The 20,355-nt window shown below is 42.6% G+C and overlaps 1 protein-coding gene across 2 annotated transcripts in view; it reads right to left on the bottom strand.

Moving 5' to 3' along the window:
* BAIAP2L1 (BAR/IMD domain containing adaptor protein 2 like 1) overlaps positions 1 to 13,813 on the bottom strand; it is a 94,654-nt gene extending 80,841 nt beyond the window's left edge. For both annotated transcript variants that reach the window (XM_019422600.2, XM_053894226.1), the window contains exon 1: positions 13,497 to 13,813. In XM_019422600.2, coding sequence (XP_019278145.2) covers positions 13,497 to 13,547 — 51 coding nt within the window. In that variant the 5' untranslated portion in view covers positions 13,548 to 13,813. The remainder of the gene's footprint in view (positions 1 to 13,496) is intronic.
* Positions 13,814 to 20,355: the final 6,542 nt, after the last annotated feature.

Below are 20,355 nucleotides of genomic sequence, written 5' to 3'. Positions count from 1 at the left end.
AATTCTATAAATTTACTAAATTTACCAAAAAAATCACTGAATTCTACATTTACAATGAGTGAATTTTATACTTTATAAATAACACTTAGATTAAGTTGTTTGTTTTCTTTTTTTAAAGGAAGAGTAATAACAAAAACATAATGTTCCAGGCTATTAAGGGCTCACGTTTTAAATCCTTAATGCTACGGAATGCCACAAAGCTATGTGTCCACTCACTCCTTGGTTGTTTCTAACTAGCCTGTCCACAGAGAGCCAGATGTACTGAGGTGCAGGCCATCCACTTTGTGAACACTGGTCCAGAACCACCCAGAAAAGTGCTACTGGCCTCTAAGCACTTATACCCATGTAGCTGTCAGCAGCAACTTCCCTTCCTAGAGTGAAAATCAATTAGACCCATTACTAGAAAAAGATAACCCAGCTATTTTGAGATAAATCTCCTGCTGGATTAGCAGCTATCTTTCCAGCTATGATTGGGGAAGGAGTTTCGTTTCGCAAATGTTTCTCCAGGCAAAAAAAGTCTTTTCTGTGTCCTCCTGTAAGGGTAGTTTCATAGGAAATCTTTAGCACACAGAGAAAATTCCCTATGAAAGTTTTGCTAGGATTTAAACGTTGCTTTGCCTTCATTCTTCCTTTCCTTTCTTCATCCATAATCCAGACTTTGGTTTATAAGTATTTCTATAAAAGCAGTCCTTCAGAGTGCAAAGGGCATGCTAGAAATGAAGCCATGAAACCCCCAAGGTTACAAGGCTCCATCCCTTGCAACATGACCTGAACAAGAAAAGCTAATGGGCCAGTGATAAGCAAAGCACCAGGCCATCTCTTTGGGCTTATCTTCTCCCGGAAGAATATTCTCTGACTGTTCTGAGAGCACCTATTAGAGCTCCTTAAGACCCAACCAACCAAGTGATGAGAACCAGTGTGATCATCCAGAAAATTATGTATTGTTCCCTCTTAAGATACACTACTAGAAGCAATCACATCTCCATGACCTTTCAGTTCATTGTTTAAAGAAACAAATTTCTCTGACAAACACCACTTTCTCTATTCACTACTCATTTAGACAGTAAGAATTGTTCTGAAGCAAAAGCACAGTTAAGCAAAACAAAAAGATCCTGCACTGGCGGGAGAAAGTAAGAAGTGTGTTCTATAACTGTTCAAACTTTTTGATGAGCTTATCAAGCCTATCATGAAAAGTAAGTCCCAGAGCTATCCCACCCAGTAATTTAGTATAAGAATTTAGGTATTCAACTGTTTTGTTTAAGTGTGGAGGGCAACTTGAGTTCATAACCATCCTTGATAAAACAACTTTAAGAGAAAGTAATGGCCTGAATCCTTTCAACACTACAAAGTTTCATTCTATTTTAAATACTAAACAAAAGTTTTACATTTACCTAGAATTATTTGAAACCACCTTTCCTTATAGTTTAAGTGCAGATGATTATTCTGGGTCCAAGGTCCAACAGGTGCTATAACTCCATATAGTTTTGGATTTCTTGGCAGTGCCAAGAAAGTTTCCAGGAATGAAAGCACACATTCCTAGCCTTGGCAATGAGCAACCTATCAGACACTGTAACAATGTTTGGCCCACACTGGCTTCAGTTGACAGGGGACCTGGGGACCATGCCCGAGAATCCAAGCAACTTTTGGACCTTACACGTGCGAGGGAGTAGTACCTGGGAGACTGAAGTAAATGAAATCAGGATCCATTTTTGCTTGGTTCACAGAGGTCCATGTTCTTGTTTCAAAGAATGGAAACACAATCCTCCCTATAGCCACAGTACCAAGATGACTATTACATAACTCTCAATCGGAATCTGAAAATGGGCCTCTCTTCTGGTATTTTCCTATGGTGGGGGGCAGGAAGGGTATCATGGCAAGTACAAGGTAACATGTACTTAGGCTTCGTTCCACTAACTCTTTAAAGTCCTTCTCGTGTTTGGGTCTTTGAAACAACTATACATGTGTTGAATCTTTATTATATACTTACAATGAACTCAGTCCTATGCTGGACACACAGATGTGTCCAACACATGTGTTGCCCTTGAAAACACATGATCTAATAGGGAGACCGATTAGGTATCAAAAAAACACCAAGGCAATTCAGACTGACATGTGAAAATAAGAAATGCAGACATCTTTAATATTATTTGAATATCACTTAGAAATATACAACTTTATCACAGATAAATGGTATATAATAAGGAAACAGTGATGATTAACTTACTGGGTTTAAAATAGCTGTCAACAGATATATACTTTGAAGGCTAGAGAGCACACTAGACTGTTTGGTTAAGTGTTCTTACCTGCCTACTTATTGTTTTTGAAAAGGTGTATCATGGAGTAAAAATCAAGCAATGAATTTACAGGAAAGAATTTCTCATGGGCTGAGTCACATTTGTTTAGAAAGTCTTCAGTACTCAATAGGTTACAGGAACTTTACTAGATCAAAGTAAATTGCTGATTTCATACAGCAAGTGACATTCTCTTTTTAGTTTGCTAGTTCTTTCTAAATGCTACTCTTACATTGTATCTGGAATAATTCTAGTTGAATTTCCCTCACCCAGACCCTGTGAGATGGATCATTCTGTTTTGCATTAAAACTGCAGCCCTTGTTGGGGCGCCTGGGTGGCGCAGTCGGTTAAGCGTCCGACTTCAGCCAGGTCACGATCTCGCGGTCTGTGAGTTCGAGCCCCGCGTCAGGCTCTGGGCTGATGGCTCGGAGCCTGGAGCCTGCTTCGGATTCTGTATCTCCCTCTCTCTCTGCCCCTCCCCCGTTCATGCTCTGTCTCTCTCTGTCCCAAAAATAAATTAAAAAAAGTTGGAAAAAAAAAAAAAAAACTGCAGCCCTTGCAATCTGAGAAATATTGTTCAAAAACCTAAAATAATTTAAAAACAGTTCAAGTTTGGGGCACCCGAGTGGCTCAGTTAAGCATCTGACTCTTGATTTGGTTCAGGTCATGATCTCACAGTTTAGGAGATGGAGCCCTGACAGAGCCTACTTGGGATTCTCGCTCTTCCTCTCTCTCTCTGCCCCTCTTCTTGTGTATGTGTGCCGCACACACACACACACACTCTCTCTCTCTCTCTCTCTCTCTCAAAATAAATATTTAAAAAACAAATAGTTCAGGGGCGACTGGGTGGCTCAGTCTGTTGAGCGTCTGACTTAGTCTCAGGTCATGATCTCATGGGTTCATGGGTTCGATCCCCGCATCAGCTTAGAGCCTGCAGCCTGTTTTGGATTCTGTGTCTCCCTCTCTCTCTCCCACTCTCTCTCTACCCCTCCCCTGCTTGTGGTCTGTCTCTCTCTCTCTCTCTCTCTCTCTCTCAAAATAAAATGTTAAAAAAAAATTAAAAAACAAAAAGTTCAAATTCATTACATGTAGTTTTCAGATAACAGTGAGGGGAATCAAAACTTCTAATTTTTTCATTTTGTTTCTCATCTACTTCTCTCTTAAACCCAACTTTCCAAGACTTCTTAAAACTTGCCTTAAAAACTCCTCTTGATGGGGCACCTGGGTGGCTCAGTCGGTTAAGCATCCAACTTTGGCTCAGGTCATGGTTTCATGGTTCGTGAGTTCGAGCCCCACATCAGGCTCTGTGCTGACAGATCAGAGCCTGGAGCCTGCTTCGGATTCTGTGTCTCCCTCTCTCTCTGCCCCTCTTCCGTTTGTACTCTCTCTCTCAAAAATAAATAAACGTTAAAAAAAAATTAAAAAAAAACCCCTCCTCTTGAACTTAATCCACACATGCATTTATTTTTTTCCTTTCTTCCAATACCAAGACAAAACAAAGTCCAAAGAATTGAACTGGTAAAGGCAGGATCTCGCTGGGAGAGAGGGTGGGGAAGGAACAAGGAAACAGAATTGATGATACTGGGCAAACCACGGTAGAGATGAAATGCTGGAGAGACTAAAACCTTGGCGCTGTTGACCTGTCATAAGCTATAAACTCTAGAAAAGCACAGACTTTTTTTCTTCATTGTGGGTCCTAGTGGTAACCACAGTGCTTGGCACAACTGTGGTGCCTAAGAAAACAGGTGAAGAGTGAATGTAGGTAATAAGCTTGGCACATACATAACAGATGCTCAAAACATTGTAGCTATTATTACCAGTGCTATCTCAGTTCCACTGGCCCCCAAAGTGAGGATTTTAGCTACAACTGCGCGATAAGCATAGGTCTTCAGTATTTATTCAAAAATTGTTTTGAGTTCTTACTATGCACCAGCACAATAAGAGATTAAAAAATTAAAAAAAAAAAACCCAAAACCCTCAAGAAGTATATAGCTCACTGACAGAAAAATTTGTACCAATAATTTCAACACTATTCTTTTATCAAATATTTACTCAGCTCTGCCTATGTGTCAGTCACTCTACTAGATACTGGAGATAAGCAGTAAACAAAATAGATGAAAATCAATGCTCTTATAGTGATAATACTCCAGTAAATATATGCTACTGCTACTAACAACACTGTTCTAAAAGCTTTCTGTGTTACAATGTTCAGTCTGCACAATAAGCACATGAGGTAGGTACTATTATCATCCTTATTTACAGATGAGAAAACTGAAGCACGAGGTCAAATGGAGTAACATGACATTGAGTACATATAAAAATCTGGGATAAGGCAAATGGATGCGTTAGCTGAATATCAAGCTGTCTTCTCAAAGAGTGCAACAATTGGACTGCATGTCCTAATAGAACAATGTCTTGCATGTTTAAAGTGTGTTTAGGGGAGCCTGGGCGGCTCAGTCCCTTAAGCATCTGACTTCGGCTCAGGTCATGATACTTGAGATTTGTGGGTTTGAGCCCCCATCGGACTCTGTGGTGACAGCTCAGAGCCTGGAGCCTGCTTGGGATTCTGTGTCTCCCTCTCTCTCTGCACTCTCCCTGGCTCATGGTCTGTCTCTGTCTCTGTCTGTCTCTCTCTCTCAGAAATAAACATTAAAAAAATTTTTTTAAGTGTCTTTACACATTTAGAAATATATTCTACTGTCAGACACAGTCGGTGTCCTGTACCTTAAGCTTCTTCAAATATAAGATGAAGCCCATGATAAAATATACCATTTGGTCAATTAAATCCATTAATATTAAAGAAAACATAGATACAGATAGATAGATATACAGGAGTGCCTGGCTGGCTTAGTCAGTAAAACATGCAAGATATATATATACATATAGCACAGTGCTTAAGTAAAAGGAATTATCATTGTGATTTTCCTGATTTTCTTTTCTCTGTAGTCAGAAACAGACTGTTCTACTAGCTTAGGTCTCAGACATGTGTACCTGGTAAGAATATGAAGGTGAGCAGGGTTGTGTCCTGCACACCTCTTGCCTCCTGCACACAGGCAGGGGCTTCCCTCCTAACTCAGGATGGAGCTGTTCCATCCTCAAGTCCAAAGAGACACACTTTCGGTGACTAGTAGTCAGACTTGTCATCTGAGATCTGACCACCAACTCCAACCTTTTTCATGTTTGTTATTCTGACAATGTGTTTCTAATCATCTGAACTTTTATCCCTACTTACTTTTGACAGGTTATTACCACTTTTGCACCTTTTCTCGTCCTTATTACAGCTTTCATACCTTTCAAGGCTACAGCTGCACCTTGAAAGGGATCAGCTGCTTGCAACATCAGGCATAAGATGCTTAAAGATAGTTGTAAGAACTGGAATTTGGGGTTCTCAGTTTTGCTGAATTCTTTTTCTGTTGCCCTCATGTCTCAGGTTAGTAAACGTTAAAAATATACTCCCATAAGTAGTAATTAAAAGAAAAACGATGAGACTTTAAATTAGGTTTACCTATGAAAGGCTAATTTCCAAAACAGAGGTAGAAAATGGCACATTTTAGCTTAGTTTTCAAAAACTTTTCACCCATGAAAATGGTATGTCAATTTCTGTTTTAAGCTTAAAATTATAAAAGTAATCTACTCATGTAAAGAAAATATAAACACTCTAGAAGGTAGAGTGTAAGTGATAAGTAAAAATTTCCCTCCCCCTGCCCTAGAGTTTAACCTCAACTATACTTGGGTATTTTTGGTGAAGAAATTGCTATGGCTTAAGGACTTTTTAATCTCTAATCCCCATATAAATAAAAAGGGTAAGCAACAAATCTGAGGGTATCTTCACCCACAGGCTGTTCTACTTAAAGCATATGTAGCTCTCCAAGGCTGTGAGCAATCAGATCTCTGAGGGGTGCTCATTTGTTTTGCTCCCTGGATTGGGAACACGTTCTGGTAATATTTTTAATTTACTTTTGAAAGAGGAACCAGAAACTTTTTATCTCATTTACACAAGTCTCACCTTTATCCACAAAGATTTGAGGCAGCTCTTAAAACCAGAACCCAGTCCCTAAAATAATAAACCTGAAAAACAGACCCAAGTTTTGGAAAACATAAATAGAAATATAAAATCAAGGCTGAGGAAAATAAGAACAAAAGTACACAGGCTTGAAGAGCCACAGAGATGTAATTATTCTGTACACATCTATAAGTACAAAGTTAATTGGGGAAATTATACCCAATAGTGGAAGACATGAAATCTCAGGTCTCGTCCTGGCCAATGTCCATAAGCTACTATACATTATAGCTATACTGGTCTTACTAAAGGCAAAAAGCAAAAACCCTGTATAGGTTATAAAAAAGGAAGTGACTTTAAAAGACCTACTTAATTGGTTAGGGTTAAGGAAGGTGCATTCTCAAACAATCAGATTAAGCATAATTTGGGGCATGTTCTTCTGGAGGGCATTTTGCAATGTGTAGCAAATATGCTTTAAAGTGTACCTAACCTTTGACCCACAACTCCCTTCTGGACATTCAGCTTAAGGAAAACATCACGGATTTGTGCAAAGCTTTACCTACAATGATACTTGCTACAGTGCTTTAACAGCAAAGTGCTGGCAACAATCTTATGTCCAGTAAAAGGGGACTGGATCGATAAATTGTTGAAGAATGGAGTACTGTGGAGTCATCAAACTGGTGAGGCATAGAATACTGACACCAAGATGGACTGGAAAATATTGAAAAGAGTGACAGTGAGAATCGACAATGTTATCTCTGCGTTGTGGGATCCCAGGTGACTTTTACTTCCAGTGCGAATCCTCACAGAAATCTTGGAAATTTTCTAGTATCTGAAAAATACAGCTTTAAGAAGCCTCTGAAATTAAAGCCAACACATACACATAAATAAATAAAATATGAATGTGGGAAATGCTGAGAAGTATGATTTGGGGGACTTGTTCTCACTCATGAACAAACCAGGTGGAGGAAAAAGACTCAAAAGTGTCATTTCCTTTAGAAAGTCCTAGTCTTCAAACCTCTTACTGTAACTCACTGAAATTCTTTTTTAAAAACTAGTCTAGGGACGCGTGGGTGGCTCAGTCAGTTGAGCATTTGACTCTTGATTTCAACTCAGGTCACGATCCCAGGGTCGTGGGATGGAGACCCACATGGGGCTATGAGCTGAGCATGGAGCCTGCTTAAGATTCTCTCTCCCTCCCTCTGCCCCTCTCCCCTGCTTGCATGCTCTCTCAAATAAACAAATAAAAAGTAAAAACTAGTCTATTGCACCTATAATAAAGTAGGTGCATTTTCAAGAAAAGTTACACAAAAAGAAAAGTTATTCTCGTTAACACTCATAATAACAGGGCACCTGGGTGGCTCAGTCAGCTAAGCATCTGACTTTGGCTCAGGTCATCATCTCATGGTTCCTAGGTTCAGGCCCTGCGTCAGGCACTGTGATGACAGCCTAGAGCTTGCTTTGGATTCTGTGTCTCCCTCTCCCTCTCTGCACCTCCCCTGCTCATGCTCCGTTTCTCTCTCAAAAATAAATAGAAAACATTAAAAATTAAAAGAAAAACCCTCAAATTAGCATGAAAAGTCAATTAATCATAACTCTGCACCCCCTCTTCCAGCATTCGGAAAGTTGGTTAAAACATGGCTCACCTATGCCCTCAAAACCCCTTATGAAATAAAACTTTTTGATGTGCGCAACTATGATAGTTTTATAGCCTAATAAATTTATGTTTTACTCTACTCAATACCACAGTTGTATGGCCCTCTCTCAGACCCACATTCCCTAGGTCCTCGGTTCTACTTTCTGACATTAAAAATCTCCCAGGGAGTCAGGCTTCTGCTTCGGCTGCAGACATCCAACCCGCAAACTTGGAGCAAATGGTTTTGTTTTGAATTTTAACATTTTATTTGCATACACCCATCAGGGTGGCCAAAATTAAAGGCAAAGAAAATATCAATTGTTGCCAAGGATGAGCTACTGGAACTCTGGTACAACCACTTCGGAAAACTGCTTGGTGGTTGCTACCAACGCTAAATATTCAAATACTTTATAACTCAGCAATTCTACTCCCATGTATATATCCAAGAGAAATGAGGGCCTATGCCCATTAGACATGTATTAGAATGTTCATAGCAGCACTATTCATAATACCCTGGAGTAGTTGGAAAACAATCCAAACGCCCCTCAGGAGAATAGATAAACCTTGATACATTCACACAGTGCAATACTACACAGTAAAAAGAATGAACTAACTACAATTACTCCGCCATGGGCATATCTTACAAACACACTGGGTGAAAGAAGACAAAATGGGCCAAACTAATCAGTGCTGTTAGAAGTTAAGGAAGTTATCTTGGAGGGAGCACAGAGGAAAGGGGGCATGAAAGGGCCTTCAAGGGGGGCTGGGCATGGTCTGCATCTTGATCTGGGTGCTAGTTATACTCATGTGTTCACTTCGTGATGGTTTTATTAGCTATATACACCAAAGCACACCTTTCGACACATGTATTACAGTTCAATAAAAAGTTTAGGAAATAAAAAATATACTTGCAAACGTCAACAGGTAAGTTAAATCAATGTTTATGCAACTTTTACAATAATTTTTGCTTTTAAATTACAGAATAAATAGCCGTGTGGACTGGTGATAAAACCAAAAATCCAATTTGTTGACATTTCATGCACATTAGGTTTCCCCTGCAGGCCTGCCTGTGGCTCATTACAACAGAAGTGCCAAGCAAGAATTAATGCCCAATACTGGCATAATGTCACAAATTTTAATTCAAAAGCAACCTGAAACTTGTGAATGGCGTCCCCTGGCCAAGCTTCATAATAAAGGACACTGCTCTGTCTACATAGCAATAATGTTAATATAGTTCTAATATATAGAACTAATAATCTAGTTCTAAAACCTCCTTCCAATCAGGAAAAATGTTATGACAAAAAAAGACAACCATGGTTTGGCTTTGTACTTTCACTTCACTGGACAAAAAGCTACAATACCAGGCTGTTCAGTTTAATACTGACACCTGGCAACGCTTTCGGCTGCTACCTGGCACCTGATTCTTACTGCCTACTTTTATAGTCATCATGGAGCCAAGAGCAAGCTGTCTGGGCTTCTGCAAATCCCATTTTACCTTCAGCATACCTGAAGAAAGCATTACAGGAACAGATGAAGATATCAAATAGTGTATACAGGTAACTACAGCAATAAACACATGAGCTAGACCCATACACCACAGGCCACTCTGGAAGCCAACCAGGCAGGGACTTTCACTTACACGTACCAATTAAACCCAAGTCCAGAAAATAAAAAACCATTAAACAGACAAAACCTAGTATATACACCTGATAAAAGAACCTCATTTTCTTACTGAACAAATTTTTATTCAAAACAGAGATGATGAGCGGCACCTGGGTGGCTCAGTCAATTAAGCATCTGACTTGGGCTCAGGGCATGATCTCAAGGTTTGTGGGTTCGAGCCCCACATCGGGCTCTGTGCTGCCAGCTCAGAGCCTGGAGCCTGCTTCGGATTCTGTGTCTCCCTTTCCCTCTACCCCTCCCCAACTCACGTTCTGTCTCTCTCTGTCTCTCAAAAATAAATAAAAAAAATTTTTTTAAAAACAAAGATGATGAACAAAATGGCAGAAAACTTTGGTGACATCTTAGGTCACCAAATTATGAAAAGGCATTTGATTTGTGCATTTGTTGGCCACTAGAAACTAAACCACTATACCCAAAGGAGAGGAATGGAGGCTGGCAGGGTAAATGGCATGTGGATGCTGGTCACCCCTAGACTGTCAGCCTCAGTTTCTTAACAGTAAACAAAATCCATATCCACCTCGAAGGCTGATGTATACTTAGAATGAAACAAATGCTTTATGGAAAGTGTCAAGGGGGGTGGGAGGCCGAGTATAGGTGTTTACTAAGTAAATCAAATAAATGTTCACATAATCAACAAACCCTCATGCCTACTACATGACAAGAAGTGTTCAGAATATAACAAAGCCAAGCTCTTTCCTTTGGGAGTTCACATTTTAGTTAGAGGGGGATGAGAGATAAACGAATAAAATAAATATGTTGTGTAGAATATCCTAAGGTGGTAAGCACTTCATGGGAAAGGTAAAGTTAGGTGGGATTGGGAGATGGATGGTGTTGTCTACAATTTTAAAGAGTGGTTTGAGCAGGCCTCTCTGAGACCGGGACATTTAAACAAAGACTTATGTGTCCCTTCCCTCCCGCCCTCTTTTTAAGTAACATTTCCCCCCTTCACTGCTGCTTAGCAAGATTAATGCAGGTATGACAGCCCTGGATGACATCACACCCACCCCTCCTCAACTTCCTACCGCTTTAACAGTTCTAACTTCTAGGAAGGTTGTGGTTACTATCAAAGGTTTTTTTTGAAATGTATTTCTTCCTCGTACCACTAAAGCATGTACTCATCAGAAAATCACACAAAATCACAAGCAAGCACTGAGGGCAAATTATGGGCATACTATGCGGAGAAGGGGAGGGATCTTTGGGAACTCTAATTAGCAACAGTAACCTTGCTTGACATTTTGGGGCTTATTATCATACCATTTGTTTGTGAAGTCGTAAAACACACACCCTCCTGGGATTCAGCATAGGTCTGGAATAATCTTTTGTCTAAGTATACATTTTAGAAAACCCAGCAAATATGTAAATAAATACTGAAAGATACTTAATACTGCATACAGAGAGTCACACTACTTTATAATCCCCCACTTTCTCTAAAGATTTTATTCCTTTATTCCAAAGCTGGAGAAATTTGAGTATTTAAAAAAAAAAAATCTAAAATCCATGCTAGCTGCAAGCCATTAAATCTCATTTGCAGGTGGCTTTTGTAACTGCACCTGGTTAGGTTATCTTTCCATTAGTTAAACACTGTAGATTGTTAGGTAACATAAAGGAAATCTCTTAAAAAAACAAAAAAAACAAACAAAAAAAACTAGAATCATCAACACTGCCAGATTTTTACCATATTAAGCTTAAATTGTTTTCAGTTTTGGTCATCAGGGGTGGCGTGGGGAAGAACTCAATGAGGAGGTGGGGCAGGATTGCAGGCTTTCAACCAAACCTGCAAATGTAAAATTTCACTATGCATTTCCACCATAGCCCAAGCATGAGCCAGCAGCATTCCCCTCCTAGACTATATATAAACTTGCTGTCTGGAGCTGTAAATTCTTTTACCACCATTCAACATAAAAAACACGACATGAAAACATTAACGGAAAAATGGGTATTAAAGTCAATCAACAGGGGCACCTGGGTGGCTCAGTCAGTTGGGCATCCAGCTTCAGTTCAGGGCACGATCTCACGGTTGGTGGGTTCGAGCCCCGCATCGGGCTCGGTGCTGGCAGCTCCGAGCCTGGAGCCTGCTTCAGATTCTGTGTCTCCCTCTCTCTCTGCCCCTCCCCAACTCGCACTCTGTCTCTGTCTCTTGAAAATAAATAAATGTTAAAAAAAAAAAAAATTTAAAAGAAAGTCAATCAACAAACATTTGTGAGCTTTTAACATGTGTTAAGACACTTGGGAATGGAAGGCCATAAGTAACTGGTCTCTGATGTTCAGGGTATTACAACTTTTCAAAGTATGAGAATGGTTTACACTGCCTCATGTCTACAAATATGTTGCACCCAAACAATGAAATCCAAACTTCTTGCATCCTGCCCCAGTTCTCTGGGGTTGGCATTTGTGACACTACAACTCACTTGAGTACAGCCCCTCCACTGAGTCATTGCTAAAAGTGCAAGGAAAAAGTGGGAGAAAAAACAGAGTTACTTCGGAGCATCTGATTGCCTGTCTCAAACTGATCTCTCATCCCAGATGGGAAAGATCTATGTGCCTGTCTTCCTGGAGGCAGGAAGATAGGAACCTGGGTGTTCACGGTGTTTTCGTGCCCCAGTGGACACTCAGACTGCCTGATATCTGCAATGATCCGCATTCCTCAATTGCACTGGGTTTTTCCTTAACTGACGCTCGCAGGAGTGGCTCCAATCCCGCCGGTCTTAGAGTAAGAACGTGTTATTTACACACCGTCAACACCCTACACCGCCAGCCCCACCACCTTCAGGATCACTTAAATATTAACAATCTCAATACAAATGTAAAACTTTAACATTCACGTTTCTGCGATTTCTAAAAATTGCCTTGTGTCAAGGAAACAGTTACTAGTGAGACCAAAAATGCTGTGTCCACTGCGTCTAGCATAACTTCCCAGAAAATAGAATTCACGTTACCTATTTGTGTAGTCAGAAGAAGGGAATCAATTATTTTGAACTCAAAAGACAGATGACGACTATATTTTCACACTCTTCTTTATTCCTTTCCTATAAAAGTCAATGAACTCCTCTGATTTCAAGAATTCACTCAGACCTTTCAACCCTAGAGACTAAATTTTAGGGCTAAAAAAAAAAAAAAAAAGTCTATAAAAGTGACCAAAAGGTGGGCCTTAAAAATGGCTACAAATGAATTTAGAGAACTTGAATTTTGAATTAAAACAAAAGTTGTTTTGTAGTCTATTAATAGCAGATGATTAAGCACGTGTCTTATTTCAACTGGAATTCATTTACAAGCACTTAAACGTACTAAACTGGCCACTAATCCCAAATCTGTGTCTGCTTCTGGAAAAAAACGCTTTCATAATAAAGACAAGTTAAGAGCGTGACCGTCAACGCATTCCTTCAGGTAAGGTCCATTTTCATTAGAACCTCGGGGGCGGCCGGGGGGAGGGGTCCTGGGACCCCGGTCGCCTCCCGGGACAATCGCCCAGCGGAATGCGGCGCCGCGCGAGGCAGGGTCCCCGAGCCCGTGGCGCCCCCCGGACGCACCTGGCGCGGCCCGAGCACAGCGCGCCGCTCGCCCACGTCCTCGCAGGCAGGAAAGTGGCGCTGCTCCCGGGCCCCCGAGAGCCCGGGCGCAGCGGCCCCCCCAGGGACGGGACACTCTCCCCTCACCCCCACGTCTGGCTGCGAAACGTGTGGCTAGCAGGGCGTCACAGCGCCGGGAGGGGGAGGGTGTTCCCGCGTCAAGTCCCCTCCTCGCCCCGACCTTTCCCCGGGCGACGACCGCGAGCCGCCGCGGGGCCTCCCCGCTTCCCCGGCCTCGAGCTCCCAGCCCGTGCCTTCCCGGGCCCCGGGCCTCCCGCCCTCGAACGGCGAGGCCCCGGGACCGTCCTGGACCCGCTTACCCGGTAGGTGCTCTCCGTGAGCCGGTTCACCTCCTCCGGCCCCCGCGACATGGCTGCAGCCGCCCGGCGGGGCGACGCGGGACGACGCGGCGGGGCCTCGTGGCCGCCCGACCCTGGGCGGCGGGAGCGCCGGTGCGGCTGAGGGGCCCTCGAAGGTCGGCCGCTGCCACAGCCGTCGGTCCCGCAGTGCCGGCGCGCTCCTCCGCCGCCAAAATGTCAAAAGTTGTAGCGCCGCCGCCGCCGCCGCCCGTGAAGAACTGAGGAGACGCGGCCTGACGCGGCGGGGCGAGGCGAGGCGAGCGGGCCGGGTGGCCCCACCTGAGGCGGGAGGGGTGGGCGGGGCCGGAGTGGGCGGGGCGGCTCCACCTGAGGCGGACGAGTGGAGGGACGGGGAGGAGGCGGGCCGAGCCGGGGGGGGCGGGGCAGCGTGGCCTGGGTGGGCGGGGCGGAGGCGAGCTGGGCCGAGAGGGCGGGGCGGCCCCACCTGAGGCGCCGGAGGCGGGGCGGCCACCCTTTGCCTCGTTGCTGCCCGCGGAGAGCTCCCGACTCGCGGCCGCCCGGATCCCGCGAGGCATCGGTACCTCGCGATGCTGTTCTACTTGGACAGAGCCCGCAGGGGTGACGGTGAGGCCCCAAGACCCACGCTTTCCGCGGGCGCCCCTCCGTGCTGTCTCTTGGGGACTGCGGGAAGGGGGACCCACGTCCCCCAGTTGTATTGATTTCGCTGTTTGACCCCCTTCCTGCGCACCCCTCTCGCTGACCCTAAAGACCTGAGGGATCCCAAGGCAGGGGCTCTCATAGATGGAGGAAGGAGGCTGCCACCTGCAGTTTTGGAAGCTCCTGTTGGATTAGAAACTTAATGAATGCCAAAATATGGTCGCAGAAACGGCAGTACATTTTTAAACTTTACATCAAGAACGACCTTTAATGTTACGTAGCCGTGCTATTCAGGAGATCGTTACTGGATTTAGAGAGCCACGGTGAGCTGAGGTGTTGTGGAGGTAACTCTTCCTTTCAACACTTACAGGGAGCAGGTGTGTGGCTCCTGATGCTCCCTGTCCTCTTCTCCACCCCAGCTCCAGCCCAGACCCTGAGGATCCAGAACAGTCTTCTTCAGACAGGAGCCACGGCTTAATATCTGAGACATCCTCCCAACAAGGAGGTCTTATTCCGGTTTTCAAAAGCTTCCATTTGGGTGCAATTGCATCTTTTATGAGCTGTTAGGATATGAGGCTTCTAAACTGCTCTTGTGATAAAGTTCAATTGGCAATGTACACAAAGAAGGCACTGTGTGTCCCAGATGAGAACACCAAGAGAATGAAATGTGGCTGGACTTAGAACAGAGACAACCACTTGGACTCTGGGACAATGTTACCGGGTTTTACAAGTTATAAAACATCATGCTTGGGAACCAAAAGATTATGTGTTCTCAGGTGTTGGGGGAAATAACACATCAGCCCTAGGTTTCAGGCAGTGGAAGTGACTGCCTCCTTCCTTAAGAGATCTCTAGCATTTGGTTCATAAGATTTGCCAATTGGGTTTCATTTGCCATATTGAGGTGAACTCATGACCTTATAATTACCATCGTTATGTATTAGGCTCCTCACGTATGTCTGCTGGTTTTCATTTAAACTTGAAAATCCCTGACTTAACTTTGCAGGTCTCCTTTTGTCTTAGAACTAACCTCTGTGCTTTCTGATGAATGGGGTCATTTCACTCTCTGCTGCAGGGCAGTCAGTCAACCGAGGAGTTGGAAAAGAGAGCAGAGGCTTAACCTTTAACACCCCACAGCTCAGCAGTGTAGCTCAGAGTCAGAAAAGACAGAGATTAACAAACCACCTTAAAACTGGCAAGCATCTCAGATGGCCTGATTTGATTGCCAAGGTTGATATTTGATCAAAGGACCAGGTTCATGACTGTATGCAAATCTACAAACAGATATTCTGTTATATTTAACTCTCCTTTATGGAAATAATTTCCTGGTTGGGACCATCCTGCTCCTTTAGAAGTCTTCTTGGTCTGTACAGACATTAAGAATAGTGCCATTCAGCTCTCAGCTTAGTAGCTGGCATATAGATGCCTGGTAGTTGTTTGTTGAACAAGAGTATGAGTATTGATTATCTGCTCCATGCCAGGCGCTCTGCTGGGAGGGGTGGGTGCAGGAATGCAAAATGAACTGCCCTTGACCGAAGCCCTTAATGCATACGCGAGAAGTAGAATTCAAGGAGGACCCTAATGGAAGGTGTAGTCGAGGTACAGTCAAAGGTGCTGTCGGTGTGAAAAGGTGGGAGACCTCTCAAAAAGCGAGTTGTATTAGGCTCTTCAAGTGCGTTTGTTGGTTTCATGCAAACTTGAAACTGAACTTGAAGTTGTACTAAGACTTCCTGACGCTCTGGGCAAGGAAAGTGAAACCCATAGAAAGGAATGACTCAGGAGAAGGTGAGGAGAAGCCATTTGGCCCAACAGTTTTCCATCTGCTGGGAAAGCCCTGCAGCGGCCCTCCCCCAACCCAGAACACGAGTGGCCTGAAGAAGGGTGGGCCCTGAACAGGTCCCAATGGGCAGGCACCCAAGGTTTCCTCTTTTAACTTTTGCTTGAGTTTAAACAAGTAAAAATCCTGTTTATGTTAACAAAGTTTGTAAGAGGCAATCGCAGATGCCAACATCACAAAGACTTTGAAAGCCACACTCCTAACAGGCTCTTGTTTTGAGGTTTTACCTTCTTCGGAACTTGCTGACAAGGGGCTCTCAGCCTTGCCGGATGCTTCAGGATGCACACGAGAATTCCACTCTGCTTTGCGACACAAGAGGTCTCTGTCGATATGATAGTAGTTTGGGGCAAATTCCCATATGAAATGCCAAGAGGGAGGATGGGGCTTTAAGTATTCCCATTCTGAAAAGGCAATGTGAGTTGGAGACTCGTTGGCTGTTCTGTAACTTTCTCCCCGTCCAAGGTGCATTGCCTTCTCCAGGGCACCAAGTTCACTTCTGTTATGGAGTTTCTCACAAGCTGTTCCTTCAGCCCAGAATGTGCTTCCCCCACTCACACAGCATTTTCCCATAATTTGGATTTTACCCTAGATGCAGCCTCAGAGAGGCCTTCCTTAACCCCTCCACCTGCAGACGTTATTTTAGACCCTCTCTATCATGGCATGTTCTTTTCTTTAAAAAAAATTTTTTTTAAATGTTTGTTTATTTTTGACAGAGAGAGAGAGAGACAGAGCATGAGCAGGGGAGGGGCAGAGGGAGAGGGAGACACAGAATCCGAAGCAGGGTCCAGGCTCCAAGCTGTCAGCACAGAGCGCAATGTGGGGCTTGAACTCACAAACCACGAGATCATGACCTGAGCCCAAGTCGGATGCTCAACTGACTGAGCCACCCAGGCACCCCTTGGCATGTTCTTTTCTAACAGTGCTTGTCGTTTGCTATGGTAGGTTGGAGAATGACTCCCCAAGGCTGTCCAAGTCCAAGCTTTGGAAACTGTGAATGTTAACTCACATGGCAAAGAGACTCTGCAAATGAGATCAAAGATTTTGAGAGGAGGGGATAATCTGGGATTATCTGGATGGACTGGATGTAGTCACAAAGGTCCATATAAGAGGGACATGGGAGAAGTCAGGGGAGGAGGAGAGGTGATACAGAGGCAGAGCCTGTCATGATGCATTTTGAAGACCAAGGAAGGGGCCACAAGCCAAGGAATAACAAGGAGGTCACTAGGAGCTGGCAAAGCAAGTATACAGACCCTCCCATCGGAGCCTCCAAAAGAAACTACCTCTGCAGACACCTTGATCTCAGCCCTGTGAAACTCATCTCGCACTTCTGCCCCAGAACTGTAAAAGAATAAACGCATGTTGTTTTGAGCCACTAAATGTGTAGTAATTTGTTGGAAACTAATACACTAGCTAAACTTTTCCTTGTCCATTTCTCTATTGATTGTCTCTTTCCACTCCATTCTCCCATTAGAATGCAAATATCACGAGGGCAGGGCTGACTCCTGTCTGGTTCTCTGCAGGTGGCTCAGTGCCTGGCACACAGTAGGTGCTCAAGAACTGTTCTAAGAAGATACATTTATGAGGTAGTCAAAAGGCTCTTTATTTCACAAAAAGCAACTATGTCAGGGGTTTGCTTTTCCAGCTTTCAAAAAACGATAAAATAGACTGCAAAACACCTGAAGTCTGAAGTCCTTGGTGAGAATATACAGATATTAGATTCAATTCACCAAATACCAAACGGTAACAAAGCATTGGCATAAACAAATTTTGAGAAAAATTCCTGAACTTTTTACGATGTGCAGTGCATGGCAGACACACTGTTGTATGGACAATCTGAGAACATTAGCACTCAAGAAAAGTTAAATACTCATTCTATTTATGAAAACACTAGGGACACCTGGGTGGCTCCGTTGGTTAAGCCTCCGACTTTGGTTCAGGTCATAATTTCTCAGTTTGTGTGTTTGAGGCCTGTGTCAGGCTCTGTGCTGACAGCTCAGAGCCTGGTGCCTGCTTCGGATTCTGTGTCTCCTTCTCTCTCTGCCCCTCCCCTGCTCACACTCTGTCTCTCAAAAATAAATAAACGTTAAAAAAAACACACTAAATAATAGCTCTAAAGTATAGTGGCTTATTAACCTTTCATGTAAGTCCTTCTAAGAATAAGAGTTAAATGCAAAATACATTAATATATTTTAAATGCTATATGACCATGAAGCTTTCAATGATTCCATAAAATACATGTGAAAGCCAATTTTGTCACTTCAATGGCATTTGAACCACTTCTGCTTTTCAACTTTGCTCAATTTTTTCAACTTTGTTCAAATTTAAGAAAGCTCAAATCTTAATCCATCTTCTCTACTGTTCCTGAATTACTAACTTTGATATTTTGCACATCTTTATCTTACTGTGTTGCATTCTGGATAATTTTTCCAGAATCATCCTCTGCATCACTCATTCTTTCTTTGGCTATGTCAAATTCCTGTGTAATTAATCTACCCATTGAGTTTTAAATTTCAATATTTTTTTATTTCTATAATTCTACTTGGTTCTCTTTCAACTATCACTTTCTGTTAAAAAAAAACAGCTTTATTGGGCTATAATTCACATACCATACAATGTATCTATTTAAAGTGTACAATTTAATGGTCTTTAGGTTATTCGTGAAGTTGAGCATTCAATTTTAGAACATTTTCATCACCCCAAAAGCAATCCTGTAATGATTAGCTGTTAGTCTTCATCTTCCTTCAACCCTGTCTCCTAGTCCTATACAACCACTAGATCCACTTTCTGTCTCTGTAGATTTGTCTACTCTGAACATTTCATACAAATGGGATCATAGAATGTGTGGTCTTTTGTGATTGGTTTCTTTCATTTAGTATAGTGCTTTCAAGGTTCATCCATGTTGTAGTATGTATCAGGACTGAGTTCCTTTTAGTTGCTGGATAATATTCCAATATTTCATCATATACCACTTTTGCTTATCCATTCATCCATCAATGGACATCTGGATTATTTCTACTTTTTGGTTTTTGTGACGAATACTGCTGTGAACATTTGTACGTAAGTTTCTATGTTTCTTAGGTACACATCTGAGAGTGCGTTTGCAGGGTGCTTCCATGCTGAACAGTTTTGAGAACTGCCAAATGGTTTTTCAAAGTGGCTGCATCATTTTACATTTCCACCAGCAATGTATGAGGGTTCCAATTTCCCTACATCTTTGTCAACATTTGTTGTCCATTTTTTTTAGGCTCTCCTCCTGGGTGTAAATTGGTATCTTGTGGTTTTGATTTGCATTCTCTAATGGCTAATGATGTTGAGTATCTTTTCATGCACTTATTGCATATCATCTTTGGAGACTGTCTATTCAGATCTTTGACCCATTTTTAAATTGTGTTATTTTATCTTCTGATTATTGAGTTGCCAGTGTTCTTCATGTATTCTGGATGTGAGTCTCTTACATATCTCTTCTCAGATGTATGACTTACAAATATTTTCTCCCATTCTGTAGGTTGTCCTTTCACCTCCGTGATGGTGTGCTTTGAAGCACACACATACAAATTTTTTTAACGTTTATTTATTTTGAGAGAGAGAGAGGTGCATGTGTGCACATGAGCGGGGTGGCAGGGGCAGAGAGAGAGGAAAGAGAGAATCCTGCGCTTACAGTGCAGAACCCAGCGTGGGGCTCAATTCCACAAACTGTGAGACCATGTCCTGAACCAAATCTGGACCATGTCCAGATGCTTAACCAACTGAGCCACCCAGGCACCCCTGACAAATTTAATTTTAAATCCAATTTATCTAAATTTTTTTCTGTTGTTGCTTGTGATTTTGGTGTCATATAAGAAACCATTGCCTAACCCAAGGTCATCCTATGTGTTCATCTAAGAGTTCTATAGTTTTACACTTAGATCTACATTTCAAGTTAACTTTTGGATATAATGTAAGAAAGGGGCTGAACCTCATCCTTTAGCTTGTGGATATCCAGTTGTCCCAGCATCATTTGTTCAAAAGATCATTCTTTACCTCATTGAGTTGTCTTGGTGCCCTTGTCAAAAATTAATTGGCCATAAATGTAAGGGTTTATCTCTGGACTTTCCATTCTATTCAGTTGATCTATATGCCTATCCTACCACAACAGTGCTATACTGTCTTGATTCCTGTAGCTCTGCATTAAGTCTTGAAGTTGGAAACTGTGAGTCCTCCAACTTTGTCTTCTTCAGATTGTTTTTGGCTACTCTGAGTGCCTTGTATTTCATATCAATTTTAGTATTTGCCTGTTAATTTATGCAGGAAAAGGATCTGGGATTTTGATATGGTGTTATTGGATCTGTAGATCAATTTGGGAAGTATTACTACCTTAACAATGTTAAG

The sequence above is a fragment of the Panthera pardus genome, unplaced genomic scaffold (assembly GCF_024362965.1).
Source record: "Panthera pardus isolate Hobbes unplaced genomic scaffold, ASM2436296v1 HiC_scaffold_4, whole genome shotgun sequence".
NCBI lineage: Eukaryota > Metazoa > Chordata > Mammalia > Carnivora > Felidae > Panthera > Panthera pardus.
The sequence above is the reverse complement of the archived record's forward strand: the minus strand, read 5'-3'. Positions and strand labels throughout refer to the sequence as shown.